Raw genomic sequence first — 22,386 nt, forward strand, 5'->3', positions numbered from 1 at the left:
CACGGGACCCGACAGATCCCGAGAGAGGAAACGAGGCTTTGCCCCCGACCTCTCAGCCCCGGCTTTGGGACGGCTCCTGGCACCCGCTCGGCGCAGCCAGTCGCCAGGCCGGTGCCAGGAGGGGCGGAGGCCCCCAGCCCTGGGGACGTCTGTCTCCCTCCCCGCGGAGCCGGGCTGCGGCCGGGATCTCTGAGTGTGCCCGGCCCGAGGACTGGCCCCGTGCCCGGAGCGCCCTTCCCTAGTGCCGGCTGAGTGCTGGGCACGGACCCTGGAGTCCAGCGCCGGCGGGCCCTCGGAGATCGCCCCGCGTTGTACAGAGAAGGAAACTGAGGCCCGGCCGCGGCAGCCCCAGCCCCGCAGCCCTGCGCTCGCGGGCCTCTGGCCGGTCCGGATTTGTGAATGGCCCGGAGCCGGGGTTCCTCCGGCCCATTGTGACGTCAGCCCCCGCCCCCCGCCCCCGCCCCGCGCCGCTCCATTCACCAGGGGGAGGGGCGGGGCCCCGAGCCTGCCGGAGGATAAATCCGCGAGGCGCGGGGGCGGCGGGCGCGGGGCGAGGACGCGGCGCGGCGGCCACAGGCTCCGGGGAGGGTGGCCGGCCTGCGGGGGTCATGGTGGCGGCCGGAGAGCTCCGGGAGCTGGAGAGCAGCGCGCTGCGGAGGCTCCTGAGCCGCGACGAGCGCGAGCGTGCCGGCGGGTCGGGCGTCGGGCCCGGCGGGGGCATGTGCCTGCTGCTGGACTGCCGGCCCTTCCTGGCCCACGGCGCGGGCTGCATCCGCGGCGCGCTCCCCGTGCGCTGCCACACTATCGCGCGCAGGCGCGCCCCCGACGGGCCGGGCCGGCTGGAGCAGCTGCTGCCCGCCGCCGACGGGCCGGACGCCGAGGCCCGGGGCCGCCGCCTACGTGCCGGCCTCTGCGGGACCGTGGTGCTGTACGACCAGCGCAGCCAGCGCGCGGCCGAGGCCCTGCGCGCCCCCGACGGCGCCCTGGCCTGGGTGGTGCGCGCCCTGCGGGGGGCCGTGCCACGCGCGCCCGCACCCCTCTACCTGCTGCGAGGTGAGCACGGGGCGGGCGGGGGCGGGGGAGTGCGCTCGGGGGCTCGGACCCTGGTCAGGGGCGGGCTGGATCCCCGGGCTCCCTTTCAGCACCTGGGTTCAAGGCCAGCTCCTCCACGCGTGGCTGGGGTTGGTGGTGGAAAAGCTCGTCGGGTCTGGAGGCAGAGCTCGTTCGCGTCCTGCCTCTGACACTCAGGGCCAGTCCCTTCACGGGAGGGACGGGGAAAAGAGGACTCAGGGATCCTGTGCACCTCTCCCCCCGTCCAGGAAACTCTGGGCCACGGAGCCGTATCTGAGTGCCTGGGGAGGTGGTGTCTTCCTGACCGCTCCCGCCCCCTTAACCCAGGCCATGACCCCCTCCTGAAAACCACCCGCTTCCTTACATCCCAGAACTCAGAAGGCTGGCACCTCCCAGGGTCCCCCCTGGCAGACCAAAGCCCACCTGGCCTCGTGGAGACGTCCCTAGTTTCCCAGCCCAGCCAAGAGGCCCTTGAGCCACAGGGGCTCTTGTTACCACACATGCACCCGGGCCATTTGCCTCATCAGCTGTTGGGAAAGGCCAGTGACCTGTGGTTGAACCGCTAGCATCCCCTGCCATAGCCCTGACTCGCCCTTAGATTCCCCTATTTGCCACCCAGAGCAAAGGAAACAAGCCTTGAGCGTATCCCAGACTGTGAGGGGGAGAGGGCAGGGTGTTAGCTTGGAACTGGGAATGTGGAAGGGGGAAAGAAGCTTGGAACAGAGCTTATAGGAGCTGTGAGGGGGCCTAGAGCAGGAAATGTCAGAGGGGAGAGGGACCAGGGAACAGGAAATGTCTTAGAACAATATCAGAGGTGAAGGGACCCTAACACAGAAGGTGAGGGCTGGAAGGAGCCTTTGAATGCCTTGTGCATAGGATGTGACCATGACAGAGGATCAAAAATGGTGGAGCATCAGAGTGAGGAGGGACCCCATGGTCTTTAAATCATCAGGTTTAACTCTTTTGTTGTACAGACACACACACAGTGGCTGAACCAGGGGACTCTCTTGACTGCTCGCTTCTGGCTTCCTCCTGCTACATACACCATGGTGGCTGCCTGCTGGCTACCAAAAACCAGGGAGAACTGTTGCCTTTTTCAGTCATATGAGAAAGGGCTGCCCCCTGCATCCCCTTCCCCCCAGGTTGTCTAGCATGGGTTGGAGAAGACAGTGCCATTCTCTGAGTTTTTGCTTTTCGAGTGTTTGGGGCTGACTGGGGTGGAGTATTACTTTTTTCAGGGTTCTTGTGATTGACTAGCTGCCAGCAATCTGCATTCTCTCCTGCAGGAGAGAGACAGAGGGGGAGAGGAAGGGAGCGAGGGAAAGGGAGGCACAAAGGGGGAGGGACAGAGGGAGAGGAAGGAGAACACGAACTGTCTGCTGCTGGCATCAGGGTATTTGTCTGGAGACAGCTGTTCAAAGTTCTGTGTGGTTCCTTGGATTGTTTTAGAGCAGAGTTGTCAATCTCACCAGTAACCCCTTGGCCCAAGGTTGGTGAAGACCAAATTAAAATGGAATTGTGAAATATTGAACAAAATAAAAAAAAAAGTACATTGTGTGTGGCTTAATGACCCCTCTTTCTATTTTGAGTTTGGCGCCAGCAATTTCATAGGGTGGGTAGAGCCTCCACTGGTGATGCTCTTCCTCCCGGAGCTATTGATGGGAACGTGAATATTTATAGGATCCTGGATCTATACTTAGCTGGAAGGGGCTTCAGGGGCCATCTGGTCTGACCTCCACTTTTTATCGGTGAGGAAAAACAGGCCCAGAGAGGTTCCAGGGTGGGTTTGTTGTTGTTCAGTCATGTCTGCCTCTGTGACCTTGTTTGGGCTTTCTTGGCAAAGACACCTAGAGTGGTTTGCCATTTCCCTCTCCAGTTCATTTTACAGTTGAGGAACTAAGGCAGTGTTAAGTGACTTGCCCAGGGTCACACAGTTAGTAAGTGTCTGAGGCCAGATTTGAACTCAGGAAGAGGAGACTTCCTGACTCCAGTGCTCTGTGCAAGATTCTGAACCATCTCTCTCCTTTTCCACAACAAATGAAATCTTTATCAAGCATTAGGCTAAAATGGAGGTATACTATGACTATAGAAAGTCCCTTATCAACAAGTGAAATAGTCCCACTAAAAAAGGGAATAAGGTTGGTCTGCCCTGACTGGGCTTGAGAAAGCTGGACGATCTCTTTGTAATTACTGCTTCCCTTTTAGAAATCACCAACCGTCTCTTTAATCGTCCATTTAGGACTTTCCCCTAGTACAAGTCTCAGTAACGTTTAACTGTTACCTTTTGAAACTATTCTAGTTTGCAAGAGTGAAAGAACTGAGGAATGATATAGACATGGGTTACCGTATTACCCAGAAATTGCCTCTTTCATCGGCTAGAGTAGAAATTCAGAAGCCCAGGATGGAGTCTTGGACATAACCTTCCCTACTCCTCTCCTTCCCCTCACTCAAGTCCACCACCACCAGCATGATTGACTTTGAGCCTGCATTTCACCAGAGCCAAGATCTTGGTTTGGATGTGGAAGCTTTGTGCTACCTTCCTGAACATCCTCCAGGAGGAGCTGCCCAAGGTGCTGATCACCTGGCTGTGCTTCTGTTCTTAAGGTTGGGGTACCCTTTGCTATTTCTTCCTCTTGCTATGAAATCTGCCTACTTCTTTCTGACATAAGTACTTCTGATGAGCATATATTTTTTGGACATGCACCACCTGTTTGCCCATCAACCAACATGACAGAGTTGACTCTTATAAAAATGGGACGATTATGCTCAGATACAATCAGAATGAAAGCAAACGTGTAAACATTTCTCTTAAGGAACGGGCACAAAGAATATGCTGCCCATTTGCTAAGCATGTGCTGAATGCTGGCTTTATGTAAACTTGGCAGGGTGCCCTCTTTCTATAATATAATTTCGGTCTGCTAAAACTTGATTGGCATTTGGTGTCACTGTCCTGCTGTCTGGGATAGGAAGACTAGGCATCATCCTAGCTGATGTGGGTAGGAGGCAGCTGCTGTTGGGGAGCATGGACCGGATCAGAGTTAGCCCTTCTTATGTCCCGGACTCCTTTGGGAGTCAAGGTGAAGCCTCTGGATCCCTTCTCAGATACAGATTTTTAAATGCCTAAAATAGAATACACAGCATCACAAATGAAACGATTATATTGAAATTAAGATGTAGTTCCCTCCTTTTGCCCCATTTAAGTTCATGAACTTCCTGAAATTTATCAAAGAATCCCCAGAGTCCTTAGCTTAAGAATTGCTGGACTGGATCATACAGTTACAGGGTTTATCTAGAACAATGCAGTCCAACTGAGCAGTAAATTTTTAAAGCTAAAACTGACTTCTCAAAATCTCTTTCTAAGACCTCTGGTGTGCTGGGGACCCCAATTTGGACAAAGCTTGGCAGAACAGAATATGCCTGGGAAGCTTCCAGAGGGGTATCACCTTCTTAAGAATTAGGTAGAAGGAGCAGTCAGATACCCTCAGCTCACAGGGATGACATAGGCAGCTCCCTTATCCCAAGCAAGTCCTCCTGCTTTGTGGTCAGAAGGGATAGTGATGGAGCCACACTTACTCACTCTCTTCAGCTTCTTGACCTTATGCTGCTTGTGATCAACAGTTGCCTTTAGTGGTAGTGGGATGGAGTGGCATTCACTGGCTCACCACCACAAAATGGCCACAGCTTCTGGAAGAGGCATCTTGGAAGACAAGCAAGAACTGTAGACAAGTGCGAGATCTGGGATAGCAGAACCAGACTCAGATACTCCTTATTGAACACTGGGTGGCTAGATCACTTCCCCGCTCTAGACTTAATTTTCTCAGCTGTCAAATGGGGATGATTCAACTGGCATTGCCAATCTCACAGAACTCTTGTGAGGAAATTGCTTAATGAACTCATGATGAAAAGCACCATATTAATACAAATTATTATCATCATCATAGACCGTTCATCCTTCTATCCATCCATCTATTCATTAAAGAGAATAACCCAAACCTGTTCCATGTGAATGGCACTTTCTTGGGCCCTGGGGGTAATAAGAATACCTGATATGTGCACTGACCTTTAAGGTTTGCAAAATGCTTTCCACACAGTATCATGTTTGTGTACCTCAAGAACCTAGTGATGTAGGTACTGTGGGTGTTACTGTCTCCTTTTCATGGAGGAGAAAGTGAAGGCTCAGAAAGGATTGTAGAATTATCAGTAAATAAAACATTAAGTTCCTACTGTGTGGTAGGCACTGAGGATACAAAAGCAAAAAGGAAGTAGTCCCTGACCCCAAGAGCTTACATTTTGTCAGGGGAAAGAACATGTAGACGTTTAAATACATAATCCAAATTCAAAACAAGAGAACTTTGGACTGGAGAAAACTATAGTAGATTGGAGGGAGGACAGAAAAAGCCTCCTGCACCAGGGGGAGCCTGAGCTAAGTCTTGAAGGAAGCCAGGGATTCCAGGAGGTAGAGATAAGGTGAGAGAATATGCCAGGTATAGAGGGGGCAGCTTGGACAATGGCATGGAGATGGGAGATGGGGCATCGTAGCTGCAAGAACACTGAGGTTAATATGGTTGGATCACAGAGTGAGTGGAAGGGTGTAAAGTGTAAGACTAGGGAGTAGTGATTTAAATGCCAAGTAGAGAAGTTGTTTCTGGAGGTAATAGGGAGCTAGTGGACTTTATTGAGAAGGGGAATGGCACAGTCAGAACTGCATTTTAGGAAAATCACTTTGGCAGCTGTGTAAAAGAGAGACTGGAGGGGAGAGAAACTTAAGACAGGAGATGATGGTAAGAGACCAAAGTGGAGTAGTGGCTGTGTACCAGGAAAGTGGTGATATGCAAAAAATGTTGTGGAGACAGAAACAATAAGAATTGAAAACTGATTGTGACCATGTGGAGTGAAATGAGAAGGGGAGTGAGTCAAGGATGGCACCATGTTTGTGAATGTGGATATCTAAAAGAATGGTGGCTCCCTTGAAAGAAACTGAGAAGTTCAAAAAGAGGTGGGAGGTCACAGGACAAGGGGGAGGGTAAGGAGATCATTAATTTTGTTTTGAATGCATTGAGCTTGAGCTGCCTAAGGGACATCCATTTGAAAATGTCCAATAGACAGCTGGTGATACAGGACTAGCATTCTGGAGAGAGATGAGGAGTGGATGTAGAGAGCTGGGAGTCTTTCTTGTCTGTATAGATAATAACTGAACCCATGGAAGATTATCAGGTGATCAAATGAAAGAAAAGAGACTTGTGATACACTCTTATTTTTTTTTTTTTTGAACAAGGGTTAGGCTTTATTCAGGGTCTTGGTTACATGTGCAGGGGGAATTCTTCCTGAGGAGAGAGGAATCTCCCAAGGAGGCAAAGATCTTACAGTAAGAGATTGGAAATGGAAGTGGAAGAGGGAGAGAAGGGAGAGGGAAGAGAGAAGCGAGGAGAGAGGGAAGAGGGAAGAGGGGAGAGGGAAGAGGGGAGAGGGAAGAGGGGCCTTCTGTCCTCTAAGGGCCCCTCAGGGTAAGAGCCCACTCTTATTTAATGTGTATAATATGGATGCTGATCTCACAAAGGAGACTGAAGTGCGGACAGACATGTAGGAGGAGAACTAAGAGAGAGGAGTCATGAAAACCTTGAGAGGAGAGAATAACAAGGAGAAAAGATTTATGACAGTGGCACAGGTTTCAGAGAGGTTAAAAAGGATAATAATTGAGAAAAGACCATTAGAATTGGCAATGAAGAGATAACTGGAAATTTTGGAGAGGGAAATTTCAGTTGAGGAGGTCAAAAGCTAGAATGCAAACCTTTGCAAAGGTCTCGGAACCTTTGGGTTTGAAAAGAGGATGAGAGGAGAGGAAATGGAGGCACCAAATGTATCTACATTCTTTTCCAGGAGTTTGACTGAAAAAGAGAAGAGATCTATAGGAAGGTAGCTTGCAGGGTCAAAAGGGCCTAGCAAGGACTTTTAAAATTTAATATTTTATCCCCCCCATTACATGTAAAAAGTTTTTAACATTCCCTTTTTTAAAAAAAATTGAGTTCCAAATTCTCTCTCTCTCTTCCCTTCTCTCTCATTGAGAAGGCAACCAATTTGATATAGATTATACATGTGACACTGTGCAAAACATTTCCATATTAATCATATTGTGAAAGAAAACAGACCACAAAAAAACTCAAGAAAAGTAAAGTTTAAAAAAAGTATGTTTCGATCTATATGCAGATTCCATTGGTTCTTTCCCTGGAGGTAGACAACATTTTTTTTGTTACAAGTCCTTCAGAATTGTCTTGGATCATTGTATTACTGGGGATAAATAAATCATTCACAGTTGATCATCATACATTGTTGCTGTTACTGTTACAATGTTGCTGTTACTGTGTACAATGTTCTTCTGGTTCTGCTCACCTCACTTTGCATCAGTTCATGTAAGTTTTTCCAAGTTTTTCTGAGCATCCTGCTCGTCATTTCTTAGAGTACAATAGTATTCCACCACAATCATATATCAAAACTTATTCACCCATTCCCTCATTGATGGGCAGCCCTGCAATTTCCAATTCTTTGCTACCAAAAAAGCTCCTATAAATATTTTTGTACATCTAGCTCCTTTTCCTTTTAGTCTTTAAAATTTCTTTGGGATACAAATGTAGTAGTAGTATTACTGAAGCCAAGGGTATGCAAGGTTTTACAGCCGTTTGGTCATAGTTCCAAATTCTAGCAAGGATTTTTTAATTTAATGTTTTGTTTTTTTCCAATTACTTATAGAAACAATTTTAAACATTAAAAATATTTTTGAGTTCCAAATTCTCTTCCCTTCCTCCCACCTCATAGAGAAAGCAATTTGATATAGGTTATACATGCACAGTCATGCAAAATATATTTCCATGTTAGACTTGATGTGAAAGAAAACAGATCCTTCCCCTCCAAAAAAACCAAAAACCAAAACAAACCCAACAAGGAAAATAAAATTTTAAAAAAGTGTGCTCTAACCTGCATATAGACTCCATTAGTTCTTTCTCTGGAGGTATTTTTCATTATAAATCCCTCAGAATTGTCTAGCTACATTATTTTCAATTGATCATCATAACACTATTGCTGTTACTGTGTACAATGTTCTCTTAGTTCTCATCACTTCACTTCCTAGCAAGGATTTTTTTAAGGATAAAAGAGTCTTGGGGGTGTTTTGTAGGCAGCAGTAAAGCAGCCAGTACATAGAAATTGAACATTATTGGGGAGCAGGCATGATCATAGAGGAGTCTGCTAGAGGAGAAAGAAGATGGAATGTCTGGGCAAGGAGACAGGCTATCTCTTCATCAGACACTGGAATATAGAAAGAAAGAGTAGGGGATGAATTTAAGGCACTGTGAGATGAGGAGAAGGAAAGAGGAGGAGCTCACACTATATGATTGTAGTTATCTCCATAAAGTATGAGGCAAAGTCCTCAGCTGAGAGGATAGAGGAGAGGAGCTAGGAGAAGGTTGAGGAAAGGAGAGTGTGGAATAACCCCTGAAGTGGGTGGGATACTGAATGGATTTGGGAGAAGTACAATTGCCTTACAGAAATTTGCAGCAGCCTCAGTCTGCCTGTTGGTGGGACTCCCTCCAGCTCTGTTCAGCTCAAGTGCTACTGCACATGAACATAAGCAAAGGAAGTAGGCGATGGGAATGACCCAGGGCTGAGGGTTGGCAGGGTCCAAATAGCTACAGGACAAGGAAGGGAGAGATTAGAGAGTGTAGAGTGTTATTCACGCACTGACTGGTCATATTGGGAAGGAAGAGCAAGGTTGTTAGCCTTGAAAAAACGGAGGAATTTGAGTGACACCAGTGTATCACCAAGGCAATATTCACAGCACTGGTGGTGACTATGAATATGCCAGCATAGTTCTCAATTTCAAAATATAAGGAAAAACATTTATTGAAGCACCAGAAAACCAAAACCCATCATGGTGACCAAGTTAATAAACATGATCACAGCAGGGAGCAAAGCCACTCTCAAACCTCCCCTCCCCCAGCCAGGGTCTTCTCACTATCAACTGTTACAATGTGTCAGTTGGCCTGTCTTCTATCCCCTCTGTTACAAACAGCATAAAATTGAATTTCATCTGCCTTCTTACTGAACCAGAAATCCTGCAACTCTCTAAGCTTTGCTTGTCCTTTGCTTTTGGTAGAATTAAAGGCTGCCTTCTTAGAGGTGGAGGAACTATCCTGCTGGTAAATCCTGTGGAGTTCTCGTTTTTTGTTTAGCAGCTTCTGAATTTCCCCATCATTTTCACCAAACCAGTCTTGGTGTTTGCGAGTGTTCTGACCCAGAAGAGCAAATGCAGTGCTGTACACCAAATCTCTGAGAGCTGCCCACTCCTTTTCTGCTCCACTGTTGCCTGTGTGTTGGCTCAACTTTCCCTCCAAGTCAGCAGCAAACTCTTCATGCTCAGAGAAGAGCGCCAATTTGTTGACATCAGTTCTTCTGGTCGTCATTTTGCCTTGGCGGGGGGAGGGGGGGCAGGGCTTTTGATGAATGTGAATATTTAGCTTGGAAAGGATAAGTCTATGATCAGTCCAGCACTCTGCAGCACACACTGCCTTTGTCACTCTCACATCTTGTCTGTTTCTTCTCCTTACAATCCAAAGCACTTTTATGATTCCCTGAAAGCTCTTTATGGACCAAAAACCTATGTTGCATCACAACTACTCAGTGCTGATGGAGCCACATTGATTAGTGATAAGGACATGATCCTAGAGAGATGGGCTGAACACTTCCATAGTGTTCTCAACAGACCATCATCCATCAATGCTGAGGCCATTGACCATTTACCTCAGGTTGAAGTCAATCTCTCCTTAGCTGAACCTCCAACTGAAGAAGAGGTTTTGAGGGCCCTTAGGCTCCTTTCACGTGGCAAAGCACCAGGTGCTGATTCTATTCCAGCTGAGATTTACAAGGTAGGGGGACCATTGCTATACAAAAGCTGGCTGAAATTTTCTAGGTTATATGGCAAGAGGTGGTTATCGCCCAGGAGTTCAAGGATGCCTCCATTGTCCATCTCTATAAAGGTAAAGGGAATAGGTTGTCCTGCGACAATCACAAGGTGGGTCTCTCTTAGTCACTGCACACAAAATCCTTGCTAGAGTCCTCCTTAATAGGCTGATCCTTCACCTGGAAGATGGTCATATACCTGAGAGCCAGTGTGGCTTTAGAAAGGGCCGAGGAACAGTCGAGATGGTGGAGAAATGCCAGGAGCAGAACAGAGGTCTGTACATAATGTTTGTGGATCTGACCAAGGCCTTTGACACTGTTAGTCGTGAGGGCTTATGGAAAATTATGTCAAAATTTGGTTGCCTGGAGAAGTTCATCAATATTGTACATCAGTTTCATGATGGCATGTTTGCCTGGGTTCTAGATAATGGACAATGCTCTCATACCTTCCCAGTCACCAATGGAGTGAAACAGGGCTGTGTGCTTGCTCCCATGCTTTTTAGCACAATGTTTTCAGCCATGTTGACAAATGCTTTCAACGAGGATGAACACAACATCAAGGTCAACTACCGTACTGATGGTAAGTTATTCAATTTGAAAAGGCTACAAGCCAAGATCAAAGTGGAGGGAGTGTTGGCACATGATTTTCTGTTTGCAGATGATTGTGTACTCAATGCAGTCTCTGAAGCTGAAATGCAACAAAGTATGGATCACTTCTCTGCTGCCTGTGCTAATTCTGGTCTGATAATTAACACCAAGGAAACACAGGTGTTCCATCAGCCACCACCACACCATCCATACATGTAACCACTGATTACAATAAATGGAGAAGTTTTGAATGCTGTTGATGAGTTCACTTCCCTTGGTAGTGTACTTTCCAGGGATGTACACATTGACAGTGAGGTTGATGCATGCATTGCCAGAGCTAGCTCAGCATTTGGGAGGCTCCGAAGGAAAGTATGGGAGAGAAGAGGTATTAGACTGACTACCAAACTGAAGGTCTACAGAGCTGCTGTGCTGACCTCATTGTTGTATGCCTGTGAAACATGGACAGTCTACCAGCCATGCCAGGAAACTGAATCATTTCCATTTGAACTGTCTTAGGACGATCCTGAGGATCACCTGGCAGGATAAGGTACCAGACACTGAAGTCCTTGCTTGAGCTGAACTGCCAAGTATTCAAACTTTGCTTCAGAGGGAGCAACTCTGATGGGCTGGCCAAGTTGTCTGTCTGCAAAATGTACGCCTGCCAAAAAGACTATTTTATGGAAAAGTCACATGGGGCAGGCAATCACATGGTAGTCAGAAGCGATACAGGGACACCCTTAAGGTCTCTCTCAAGAACTTTGTGCAACATGGGAGACACTGGCACAGGACTGCTCAGCATAGCGTGCCCACAACAGAAAGGGTGCTGTGCTCTTTGAGCAAAGCAAAATGGAGACAGCACAAAGTAAACGCAGGATGCGCAAATTTGGGATATCCACCCCAAATATTCACATGGACTGTTTGTTCCCAACCTGTGGTAGAGCATTCCGAGCTTGCCTTGGTCTGGTCAGCCACAGTCAGACACACTGAAATTTCACTTTATCATGGTGATGTCATATTGGTCCTCTTTGAAGAGAAAGGACAACAACCAACCAACCATCCCCTCTGACCTGACCTCCTCACTCACTTCCTCCTGTTCCGCCTCTTCAGCAAGCTCCTTCCACCACAAGTGACCCAGGTTTCCAGGTGATCCAAGCAGATCATAGGGACCCATTAATTAATGAGAAAGATCTTTTTATTTAAATTACTATTACAACCTGTGAGAGCAGAGAATAAGTACTGGAGGAGTGAGGAAAGAGAGATGGAATGATAGGCAATTATCAGATAAAGGCAATTCAGAGTTCACGATCATGGAAGCAGGGGGAGGTGATGGCAAGATGAAAGGGAAACTGTTCTTGTGTGTACATCGAGGTGGTGATGGGTGTACAGTTGATTGAGGGACCTGGGGGTGAAGGTATTGGAGGGAGCATAGATTCTTATTCTAGGGGATCAAGTGCCACAGCCAGCCCTGTTAGGACTGTAGAGCAGGGATAAGGAATTCTTTGAAGGGTGCCATTCTCTTTGGCAGTCATTCATGGGCTTAACCCTGCCCATGGCGGGAGGGAATCTACCTCCTCCTGAGATGCCAGGTAAAGGCTAAGCTGCTTTCCTCTCTGAGCCTCAGTTTCCTTAGCTGTCAAATGATCTCTTGGGTCTCCTGGAGCTGTGACATTTAGATAAACCTTTACTAAGCACCTCCACCTTATGAGGCAGTAGGGAGACACAGATACACAGGAAAACCAGCCCTTGCTCTCAAGGTGTTTCCATTCCACTAGGGGAATACCTTGTGCACAGATAAATACATGGACGTCTTGGGCTGCAGTGGTGATTGTGGTGCTTACAGATGTCTTGGTGAAGAAAGTCCTCCCAATGAAGACTGACCCCTGTTCTGCTTAGAGAATTGCCTAGAACGTTTCGAGGTGAAATGATTGGCCCGGAGTTCCACACCTGGCATATGTCACTTGAACCCAGGTCTTCTTGACTCTGAGGTCAGCTCAACATGACTAAGCTGCGCTGCCTCTCACAAGTTTCATTAGAACAAAAGAAAAATGGAGGCAGGAGAGAGTCCTAACAACTGGGGACACAGGGAAGGCTTCATGAAGGAGATGAACCTCAAAGGAAGACCAAGATGCCTAGATGGCACAGCATACATTCCAAGCATAAACCACAACTTGGGCAATTGTATGGAGATGGTAGATGGAGGGTCTTGGGGAGAACAGCTGGAAAGCAGAGCTAAGGCTGAAAGTTGAGTCTTCTCATGCCAACCCCAATTCCCAGCTCCCCCAGAAAGCCCAGTAGAGTGCCCATAAAAAACTTGAATCCAGTCCTTGATTCCAAAGCCAGGGCTCTGTCTACTACAGTATACTGCCTTGATGGCTGTGATGGGGAAACTGAGGCCCAGAGGGGGGAGGTTACTCCCGTTAGGTCACAGGTCTCAAGACTCTTCATCTAATGTTATTTCTATCATACCACACTAGCCTTTAAATAGGTAACAGAGCAGCTGAGTGCTCATGCCAGGACACATCCAGAACAGAGGCATTGTCTCCAGAGAATGCTAGCATTACCATTCTGAGTTGGAATGTCCCAGGCAGATTCCATCCAATCCTCCCCTTCTCTCCTCTCCCCACAAATGGTTTCCTGCAGCCCAGAGAGGCCAGAGACCTATGGGACTTTGGCTGGCCCCTTCCTCATTTTGTCCCTCAGTTCCCTCCCCTGAGAGGGTTAATCTTAATGTCCTGGATGCTCTCTTCTGGTTCAAAATCTTAGTCTCTCTCCAGGATTCCTTCTTTGAGAGCCACTCAGATCCCTCCAGCACCCTTGGGTCTGCTTTTAGTCAGCAGCTTTGAGGAACATCAGTCCCTTCTTCCTGTGTTGCTGGGAGGTTTCTCAGTGCATTCAGTGTTTGTAGGGACTGAGGGGGATGTTGGGAGATGACAGGAGATGGTGGGAGATGATAGGAGATGACAGGAGATGGTGGGAGATGATAGGAGATGACGGGAGATGATGAGGGACGACAGATGATGGGGGATGATGGGAGATGGTGGGAGATGATGGGGGATGGTGGGGGATGGTGGGGAATGGTGGGAGATGATAGGAGATGATGGGAGATGATAGGAGATAGTGGGAAATGATGGGAAATGGTGGTAGATGACAGGAGATGGTGGGAGATGATGATGGGAGATGACGAGGGATGACAGGAGATGATAGGAGATGACAGGAGATGACAGGAGATGGTGGGAGATGATGAGAAATGGTGGTAGATAACGGGAGATGGTGGGAGATGGTGGGAGATGACAAGAGACGGTGGGAGATGATGGGAGACGACAGGAGATGGCCTGTTTTCACTACTGGCTTGGGGAGAGTTTGGATTGACAGTGATGGAGCAGAAGGAAGGGGAGCAGCCTGTAGGTGTCTAGATCTTTCAGGAAATTCTCCAGGCGGCCAGTCTAGTTATTGCAGATTTGACCATGCTATTCCCCTGCTCAGCAAGCTTCAGGGACTCCCTTCTGCCTACAGAATAGATGTATGCAAACTTTTATCTTGTTGAGTCGTTTCAGTTGTTTCAGTCATGACTCTTGATGACCCCATGTTTCCTTGGCAAAGATACTGGAATGGTTTGTCATTTGCCTCTCCAGATCATTTTACAGATGAGGAAACTGGGGCAAACAGGGTTAAAAGACTTGCCCATAGTCACACAGCCAGCAAGTGTCTGAGGCTGGATTTGAACTCAGGTCCTCCTCACTCCCGGGCTGGTGCTCTAACCACTGTGCCACCTCCCTCTATCTCTAGTATAGTTTTTAGTGTAATTGGCTCCCCTTGAAGTCCTGTGTTTTATTTTATACATTTTAAAACATGGTTTTGAGGAAAGGGTCCATTGACTTCCCTTAGACTTCTAAAGGGATCCAGGACACCAACAAAGCTCAAGGAGCCCTATTCTAGTCCATCCTCCCTAACATTCCCCTCCCCATATACCAGGAAGGATGCTGCCTCATCAGACCCCCTCAGACAAATGGATGTCATTGTCAGAGGGAGGCTGTGTGTACTTGAGGGCATCACTGTGGGAACTTGGGAGTGCTCTGTTTGCATCACTGTTCATTCTTTTCCCCGGTCAAGTCAGAGAGTTGTCTGACAGCATGGAGCCTTCCTAAGGGTGAAGGGGGGTGTGTGGAGGGTGAGGCGGGACTGATGTGGAGGACAGCTCTAGAATTAACTGTGACCTCCTTCTACAGAAGTGGAAACTGAAGCTCAGAGGATCTAGTGTGATGGGAGTAGGTGGCGGCACAAAGTTCAAGGCCAGGCCTTGCCCTCAAGGAGTTTAGAGTCACATTACATGTACATGACTGTGATAGGATATGAAGAGAAGCTAAAGCAGAAGGCTTGGAGGAAGAAGGGAAATTGAATGGAGAACGGACTGTAGAAGATGGGGATTATGGTGGTGGGGAGCAGGATTTCATTCTAGGTATGAAGGATGGCATGAACGAACAGATGGAGAGGGCAGGGTGGGTGTAGGGGCAGATGGAGGTCGTTTGTCTGGCATGGGTTCTCATCCTAGGAGGCTCAAATCTCCTGTCCCCAGTCCCTCACCGCTGACCTCTTGAATCTCCTTTGCAGGTGGTTATGAGAAGTTTTCTTCTGAGTACCCAGAATTCTGTACCCAAGCCAAGTCTTTGGCCACCATTTCCTCCCCCATTCCCACCACCATCCTGGAGCCTCCTGACATGGGCTCCAGTTCCTGTGGTATCCCACTGTATGACCAGGTACATTTGGGGGAGTCTGAAGAGCCTTGGGATGGGAGAGGGAAGGCTGGCTACAGACCACTGTTCTTAGAGAGGTCCTTCCCAGGAGGCCAGTGGGGACTGGAATTGGCAAGAGGACAACAGCTAAGGATCCCCATCCTCTGGGTCAGCCCAAATGTCTCCACAAAAATGACATGCATTCAAGGACCTGGGGATTTCTTCAGTGGAGGTCTCTTGCTTCTAGAACAGTGTGGCCTCTCTGTACCTCACTAGAGAATCTCTCCACACTTCTCTTAATAAATGCTTATCCATCTATCCATCCACTCATCTACTCATTCATCAATTTACTCATCCATCCATCTATCCAATCATCCATCCATCATCCATCCATCCATCTATTCACCCACCCACCCATCCATCCACTCACCCACCCATCCATCCACCCATCCACCCACCCACCCATCCATCCACTCACCCACCCACCCATCCACCCATCCACCCATCCACCCATCCACCCATCCATCCATCCATCCATCCATCCATCCATCCATCCATCCATCCATCCATCCATCGCTCCTGCTTGTGACAACACACCAGGCTGCCTTTTCTGGACTGGCCCATTTGGTGTCTGTAGGCCCTTCTTTTCCTTGGTCCCATTGGGTATGATTTGAGAGAGGATCTCAGATCCCTTGGATGAGGGTTGGGGTACAGGGTGGCTATCCTCAGTTTTCTGATGCTATTGGGTGAGGCCAAGACACAACCTCCAGACCCCAGCCATGGGCAGTCTAGTACAGATTCCATTTACAGGGACTCACCTAGGGATGCTAAACTACTCATCATTTTGCTTGGGGATCTATCAGCCACTCACTCAACAAGCATCTGTTAAACACTTGTGTGGATGGGGAGGATGGAGGGTGGTGGTAGAGATGCCAGTTCAAGCAAGCCAGTCAGCCTGTGCCCTATAACAGGAGAAACTAAGAGAACTAAATGGTGGCTAGAGACAGAAGTCAGAAGGATGGTGATTAGTGCCAGGGTAGATGCTGGGATTGACCTTTTCAGGAAGGGTCATGTTGAGTATTGATCTATTATCATTCCCAGAGCTGGAGAGTGGGGAGAGGTGTGGGCTTATGGGGAGAGTACACCCAGAATGTGACTGGGAATTGGTCTTTGATAGGTCAAGTAAGGTGACTTCTTCTGGGGAGCCTGACACTGAGTAAATGCTATGGATCGATTGGTGGGGTTATTGATTGACTTCACAATTAAAGCAAGGTTGTTCCCTTCCTCTTGAGTGGGTTGGTTAGCTCCCAGCTCCAAATCTCCCATCCCAGGAGACCATCCCAGGAATGGGGACAAATGAGCATTGGCCTTGGCATCATTTTCCACTCCTCAGAGTGAGGCCATTTTCTCCCAGGGCCCCCATTCCTCCTCTACTCTGCTCTCTCTCCACATGGCCTCTGAGATCTGTCTCCTGCCTTGCACAGGGGGGACCCGTGGAGATCCTGCCCTTCCTCTACCTGGGTAGTGCCCAGCATGCAGCCCGGAGGGACACACTGGATGCCTTGGGGATCACTGCACTGTTGAATGTCTCCTTGGACTGCCCGAACCACTTTGAGGCCCATTACCAGTACAAGTGCATTCCTGTGGAAGATAACCACAAAGCAGACATTGGCTCCTGGTTCATGGATGCCATCGAGTTCATTGGTACATAGGTTGACTGGGAGCTGCATGTGTGAATGAAGTCTGTCTGGGACCCCACAGAAGGCCAGAGGAGGAGCCAGGGGTTCCCCCCCATTGGGACAGAGCCCCTCCTTCCTCCATCAGGACAGGGCCCCTGCCCTCCCTTACCCCCATCAGGAGAGAGCCCTTGCCCTCCCCTATCCCAATCAGGAGAGAACCCCTGCCCTCCCCTACCCCAATCAGGAGGCCAAGGTCTCCTCTGCGGCCCAGCTGGTCTTCAGCTTCTCAGTGTCAGCGCCCCTGCCCTCCCCTACCCCAATCAGGACAGAGCCCCTGCCCTCTCCCAGATATTCTCTGAGAACAAGAGATGCATCTTCTGTCCCCATCATGGTGTGACCAGGAGCTGTAGATGCTTTCCTTCCTCTTTGCTGCCCAGGGATGCTTGCCTGGAGACTGAAAGGGCTATGGAGGCAGAATTGGGAGGCCTGGGTTCCAATGCCAGCTCTGCCCCATCCTGTCCACCACCATGCCGGTGTCTGAGGGCTCTGCCAGCTCTGAGTTCTACCCCTGTTCTAGGTCAGGGTCCGGCAAACTGTGGCCTGCTGGCCAGAGCCAGCTCCAATGTCTTTGCTGTGCTGACTAGTTCTGTGCAGACTGTCAGCTAAAACTGGTTTTTAAACCAAAAAAAGCTTCCAGACAGTCCAAGGGGATGTCCAAGATTGGTCTGTGGGCCAGTTCACCAGCCCTTGGCCTGGAGGAGTGGGTGATGGATGTGTGGGCATAGGGTCAGTCAGCAAGCAGGTAGCAGACTGGGCCAGCACCAGGGATCCAGGGAAAGGTGAAAACTGGAGTCTACACTGCGGGGGCAGCATGCAAAGGAGTAGGGCCCTCTCCAATGAGGGAGACAGAGGCCAGGACTTTAGCTTGGCTAAACCTCTCTTCCTTCCTCCTTCCTCCCCTCTCGCCATCCCTCCCTTCCTCTCTCTCTCTTCCCCCTTCCTTTCCTCCCTTCTCTCCCTTTTCCCCTCCTCCCCCTCTTTCTTTCCTCCTCCTCCTCTCCCTCCCCTCCCCCTCTCTCCCTCCTCCCCTCCTCTTCCTCCTCTCCTTCTCTCCCCTCCCTTTTTCCCGCGTCTCTCTGTCTTCCCCCCCAATCCCACCCCGCAGACTCGATCCAAGCCCGCCAGGGGCGGGTGCTGGTGCACTGCCAGGCTGGGATCTCACGCTCTGCCACCATCTGCCTGGCCTACCTGATGATGAAGAAGAAGGTGAGGCTGGAGGTGGCCTTCGAGTTCGTCAAGCAGCGGCGAAGCATCATCTCGCCCAACTTCAGCTTCATGGGTCAACTGCTGCAGTTCGAATCCCAGGTGCTGGCCATGTCCTGTGCCAAGGAGGCCACTAGCCCCTCAGGGCCGGGCCCTCGAGGGGAGCCAGCCAAGGCCTCCTCCTCCGCGGCCCAGCTGGTCTTCAGCTGCTCAGTGTCAGCGCCCAGCAGCCTCCCCTACCTTCCCAGCCCCATCACCACTTCCCCCAGCTGCTAGGACCCTCTTCGGAGGGTTCTTTCTCCCCACGCCGGCTGGGACAGACCCCCAGGGAGCTCGCTCCCAGGCAGGGGCACCTACCCAGCAGTCACTGTGCATCTATTAGGTGCCAGCCAGACATTTGCTGGCTTGGCCCCTTGCCTCCTGTGAGCCTCCCGAAGTCTCTTCCCCAACGGGGCTGCTTCCTCTTGCCTAGAGAGGGGCCTCTCTCCAATGGCTGGGTCCCTGCAGCCCTTCTCCTTCCAGGTCTCTCACCCCAACCCCAGCCAGACTGGCTGGGCTCATCCCACTGCCGGACAGGACAATAAGATCCCAGACTCTCCAAGGGAGCAGTAAAGGCCTGGGGCCCAGCAGCAGGGACCCCATCTCTGCTGGCTGGCTGAGCTGGTTGGGAAGAGCAGCCTTCTCTTTTCCCCACAGAAATGTCCTAAGAAGCCCTGATGGCTGGGACTTGTTCCTGTTACAGGTCCCTCCCTGAGTCCCAGCAGGGCCTGCAGCATCATGTTAATGGCCTGGGAGGGTATACTTTTATACCAGAAATCATAGATGTGTGGATCATGATAATAAATGACCCAAGTATAAGGAACTCCTTTCCTCAGAGAGTGGAAGTACAGCCTGCATAGGGTCAGTGAGAGTGAAGATGCTGGGGGCCTCATGGAGGTGGTGTTGAGTATGATGGTGCAGATGGGCGGGGGGGCGGTGCACCATGCCAAGGGGGGCTCTTGTATTGATGTGGGGGTTGGGGGTCTGCTCCCCTTTCCATGGTTCCCCATATACTAGTGGCAGTGGAAAGAATAGTCCCTGGGATGGGGATCTTTGGTTCCTGATGGAGTGTTGGATGACATCTTGAGATCCTTCTGTTCTCAGATCCTATGGAGATTGCTAGCCCCTCATGGGCATGCCTGACTTTAGGTCACTGAGATGTTCTTCAAGTATCAAGTGTAAGTCCAAAGTTCCCAAGTTCCAGCATGCCATAAATCCTGCCTATTGGGCAGACTCTCTGAAGGCCCTTGGCTGGGATGACTCAGCCCTCCATCTTGTCCTGGGCAAATATGAGTGATTGTCATAATGGCTGGCTTAGACAGGCATGCCCTGGTCCTAGGATCCAGGATGGTCCCTTGTGAAGTCAGTCCTTCTCTTGAAATGGTTCTAGCTGTTACCATTCCTGTGTTTTCTCAGGCCGTGGCCATGGGCTTCTGTGGGTCCTAATTAGAGGGAGTTGTATTCTTGTCTCCAGATGGGCCTATATTTGTTGTCCCTTCTGGAGAGTGGGCTGAACGGTACAGGCCTCCAAGGCACACAGTTAATTAGGCTTGCTGCAGTGATGGGCGGTTCTCCCTCTAGAGGCCAGCCTCCACAGACTCTCTGGGAGGCTTGTGCTAGGCTCCTGTCCTGTGGTGGTTGGCTCTTGTCCTGTGGAGGCCTGCTCCTGGTTCCATGGCAGTTTTGTGCTGGATAGCCCAACCTTTGAGAGCAGACCCATTTGGACGCCCATCTGCCCCTTCCTCGGATGCCTGGGAGGCAGGTCAGGTTTCAGAGGCTCTTCCTTAGTGTGCTGGGCTCAGCAGCCACACCAAGATATTCAGGGGAGGAGGGAAAGAAGGGAACTGCTTGGAGTAGCTCGTGAGGAAGAGGAGAGCTGCCCTCTGCCCATCTGGCCAGACATTTCAAGTGACTCTAAAGGGCTCACTCATTCATCTCACTATGACATACACAGTACTCTCTCTTCTCTCTCCCTTCTGAATCCCGTGAATAAGCTGTCCTTTTGTTCATGCTTCATAGACCCACAGGATGAACAAATGAGGACCTTCGTATTCCAATCTGACTCTGAAAAGGAATTTTCCCAGCCATGTCCTAGAAAAATGGTGTCCTGGTCTCCACTTGAAGCCCCTCACCAATGGGAAGCTCGCTATTCCCAAGTGGTCCCTTCCACTTCGTGAAATTCTAGGTCTGATAGAATGAGTCCAGGAAGCTCCCATTAATGTTAGGATGTTTTCCCTCATACCGAACAAACAAAGCAGCCTCTCCACAACTCCCCTCACCAGTCCCTCCTGGTGCTGCCCTCTGGGGTTGAGCAGAACCGGACAAATCTCTCCCACGTGATGACTGTAAAGACGTTTGCCCTGACCCTTCTTTTCTCCTGGCCACGAATGTCCAGCTCCCAGCCTCACATGGCCTAGTCATCGTCTTCTGGACACATCACATCCACGTGTGACCTGACTGGGGCAAGGGAGAGCCTCTGAAGCCTCCATCCCTCGCCCAAGATCTCCTTCATTTTCTGCTGTCATTTAAAAGAATTCCCCAATAAGAAACAAAAGACTATCTATGGCATGAGAATTGCCCAGGGCCACAAAACCAGGATGTATCAGGACTGGCTGAGCAGGACGAGCCCATCTCTATGTCCCTGGAGACTCTTGAGGTGCTGGAATCTTATTAGTTGTGAAAATTAGCTCACCAGGAGCTCCTGGTGCCACTGAATCAAGGCAAGTGTCCCATACTGCTCCATTCCTTTGGAACATTTTTAAGTTTTCTGGCAAAGAAGCCTTCTCACAAAACACTGTCCCCACTGAATGATCATCATCATTGGATCCCTTGGATACCCAGTTCCCGCTCTTAGGACTGCCTGTGACTCAGAGGGCAGAATTTGGGCACAAAGGGGCATCTTCTGATTCACTCACCTCCTGGCTTTTGGGCATTGAGGTGGAGACAGTTCTGACCTTGGGAGAAATCCTGCCAGCTTCATTTCCTCTGGGCTTTTTGGTGGTCAGACAGCCTTTGAATATAGAATCTCTCCTGGAGAACCCTTCCCTTCTGAGGCTTGGCACCCTGAGTAGATGCCTTCACTGGGAGGTACCAGCTTTAGTTCTCTGAGGGGAGACATAGGAAGGGTGGTATCTCTAGGTTGCGTTCTCTTGTCCTATTTGGAAGGATAGTTTGGGGGGTCTGCTGGAAGGCTCAGGTCCAGTTTCTGGGGAGAAGGGCTACAGATAGAGAGCTGAGCAAGGGAAGTCCTTAGCTTTGGACAGAATCCAATCCCACTAGTCCCCTGTAGAACATCAGAAAGCTCACGCTGCTCAAAGCCTTGATGACCATGGAGCTGGGGCTAGAGAAGACTATCCTGGGGACCTCCCCCCACTTGTCTTCCTCCTGGAGAGCAGAGGGAGCAAAGCAATACTTTCCTCCTCACATCTGTAAATAGTGTTCACGTCTTGGTGTGTCTTGTGTCTGCTTTGCCTACGTGGTGTATCTTCACTTGGGTTTTGCTTTGTTTTCCACTTGTTGGTCCTGTCTCCTTGGTGGCTTTTATTTATTGTTTGAAGACCATTTGAAGAAAAATAAAGGCATTTTCAACAAACTGCTGGCTGCTTTTGAACTCTGCATCTCCTTCGCCTCCCTCCACCTGAGGGTGCCCTGCACACAGCGGGTGCTTCTTGAATGACTGGTGAATGGCCCATGCATGCATATTGTGGTGAGAAAAGGATCTACATTTAAAACCATGGCATCTGTGTCCAAATCTTGTCTCTGCTACCGACTCGTTGTATGAGGTTGCTTTGGGCCACGATCAAAGTACCACATGTTGGTGATGCTGCCTGGGTGGGGCTGGGTGACTGTGAAGGACATCTTTGTTGCCCTTTCTGGGCTGTCCAACTTTAAACCCTGAATACATGGAATTCCAGTAAGGAGTCTGCTGAGAGCCAGAGGACCTATGCACATACTACTCCATCACTTTTGGGAGGCGACGTTGCCTCTGTGCCTCAATTTCCTCTTTTGTAAAAATCACTAAGGCCCTCTGAAGCTCCCATGATGTTTCTCTCTAGATTCGTGGTCAT

The 22,386-nt window shown here is 49.8% G+C and overlaps 1 protein-coding gene across 1 annotated transcript; it reads left to right on the forward strand.

The window, feature by feature from the left end:
* The first annotated feature begins 551 nt into the window (after nt 1–551).
* DUSP4 (dual specificity phosphatase 4) lies at nt 552–21,911 on the forward strand. Its single transcript, XM_072625536.1, has 4 exons — nt 552–1,053; nt 15,217–15,362; nt 16,823–17,042; nt 18,183–21,911. Exons 1-4 carry the CDS (start codon nt 609–611, stop codon nt 18,554–18,556), a joined length of 1,185 nt encoding a protein of 394 aa, XP_072481637.1. The 5' UTR covers nt 552–608; the 3' UTR covers nt 18,557–21,911.
* Nucleotides 21,912–22,386: the final 475 nt, after the last annotated feature.

This window comes from Notamacropus eugenii, chromosome 7 (assembly GCF_028372415.1).
Source record: "Notamacropus eugenii isolate mMacEug1 chromosome 7, mMacEug1.pri_v2, whole genome shotgun sequence".
NCBI classification, from domain to species: Eukaryota; Metazoa; Chordata; class Mammalia; order Diprotodontia; family Macropodidae; genus Notamacropus; species Notamacropus eugenii.

What these genes read in the sequence shown, in the direction of transcription:
- DUSP4 (XM_072625536.1), top strand. Translation starts at nt 609, where the DNA reads ATGGTGGCGGCCGGAGAGCTCCGGGAGCTGGAGAGCAGCGCGCTGCGG. An exon ending in GTATCCCACTGTATGACCAG is followed by an intron (nt 15,363 to 16,822) that starts GTACATTTGGGG and finishes TGCCTTGCACAG; the next exon opens with GGGGGACCCGTGGAGATCCT. An exon ending in GGATGCCATCGAGTTCATTG is followed by an intron (nt 17,043 to 18,182) that starts GTACATAGGTTG and finishes CCCACCCCGCAG; the next exon opens with ACTCGATCCAAGCCCGCCAG.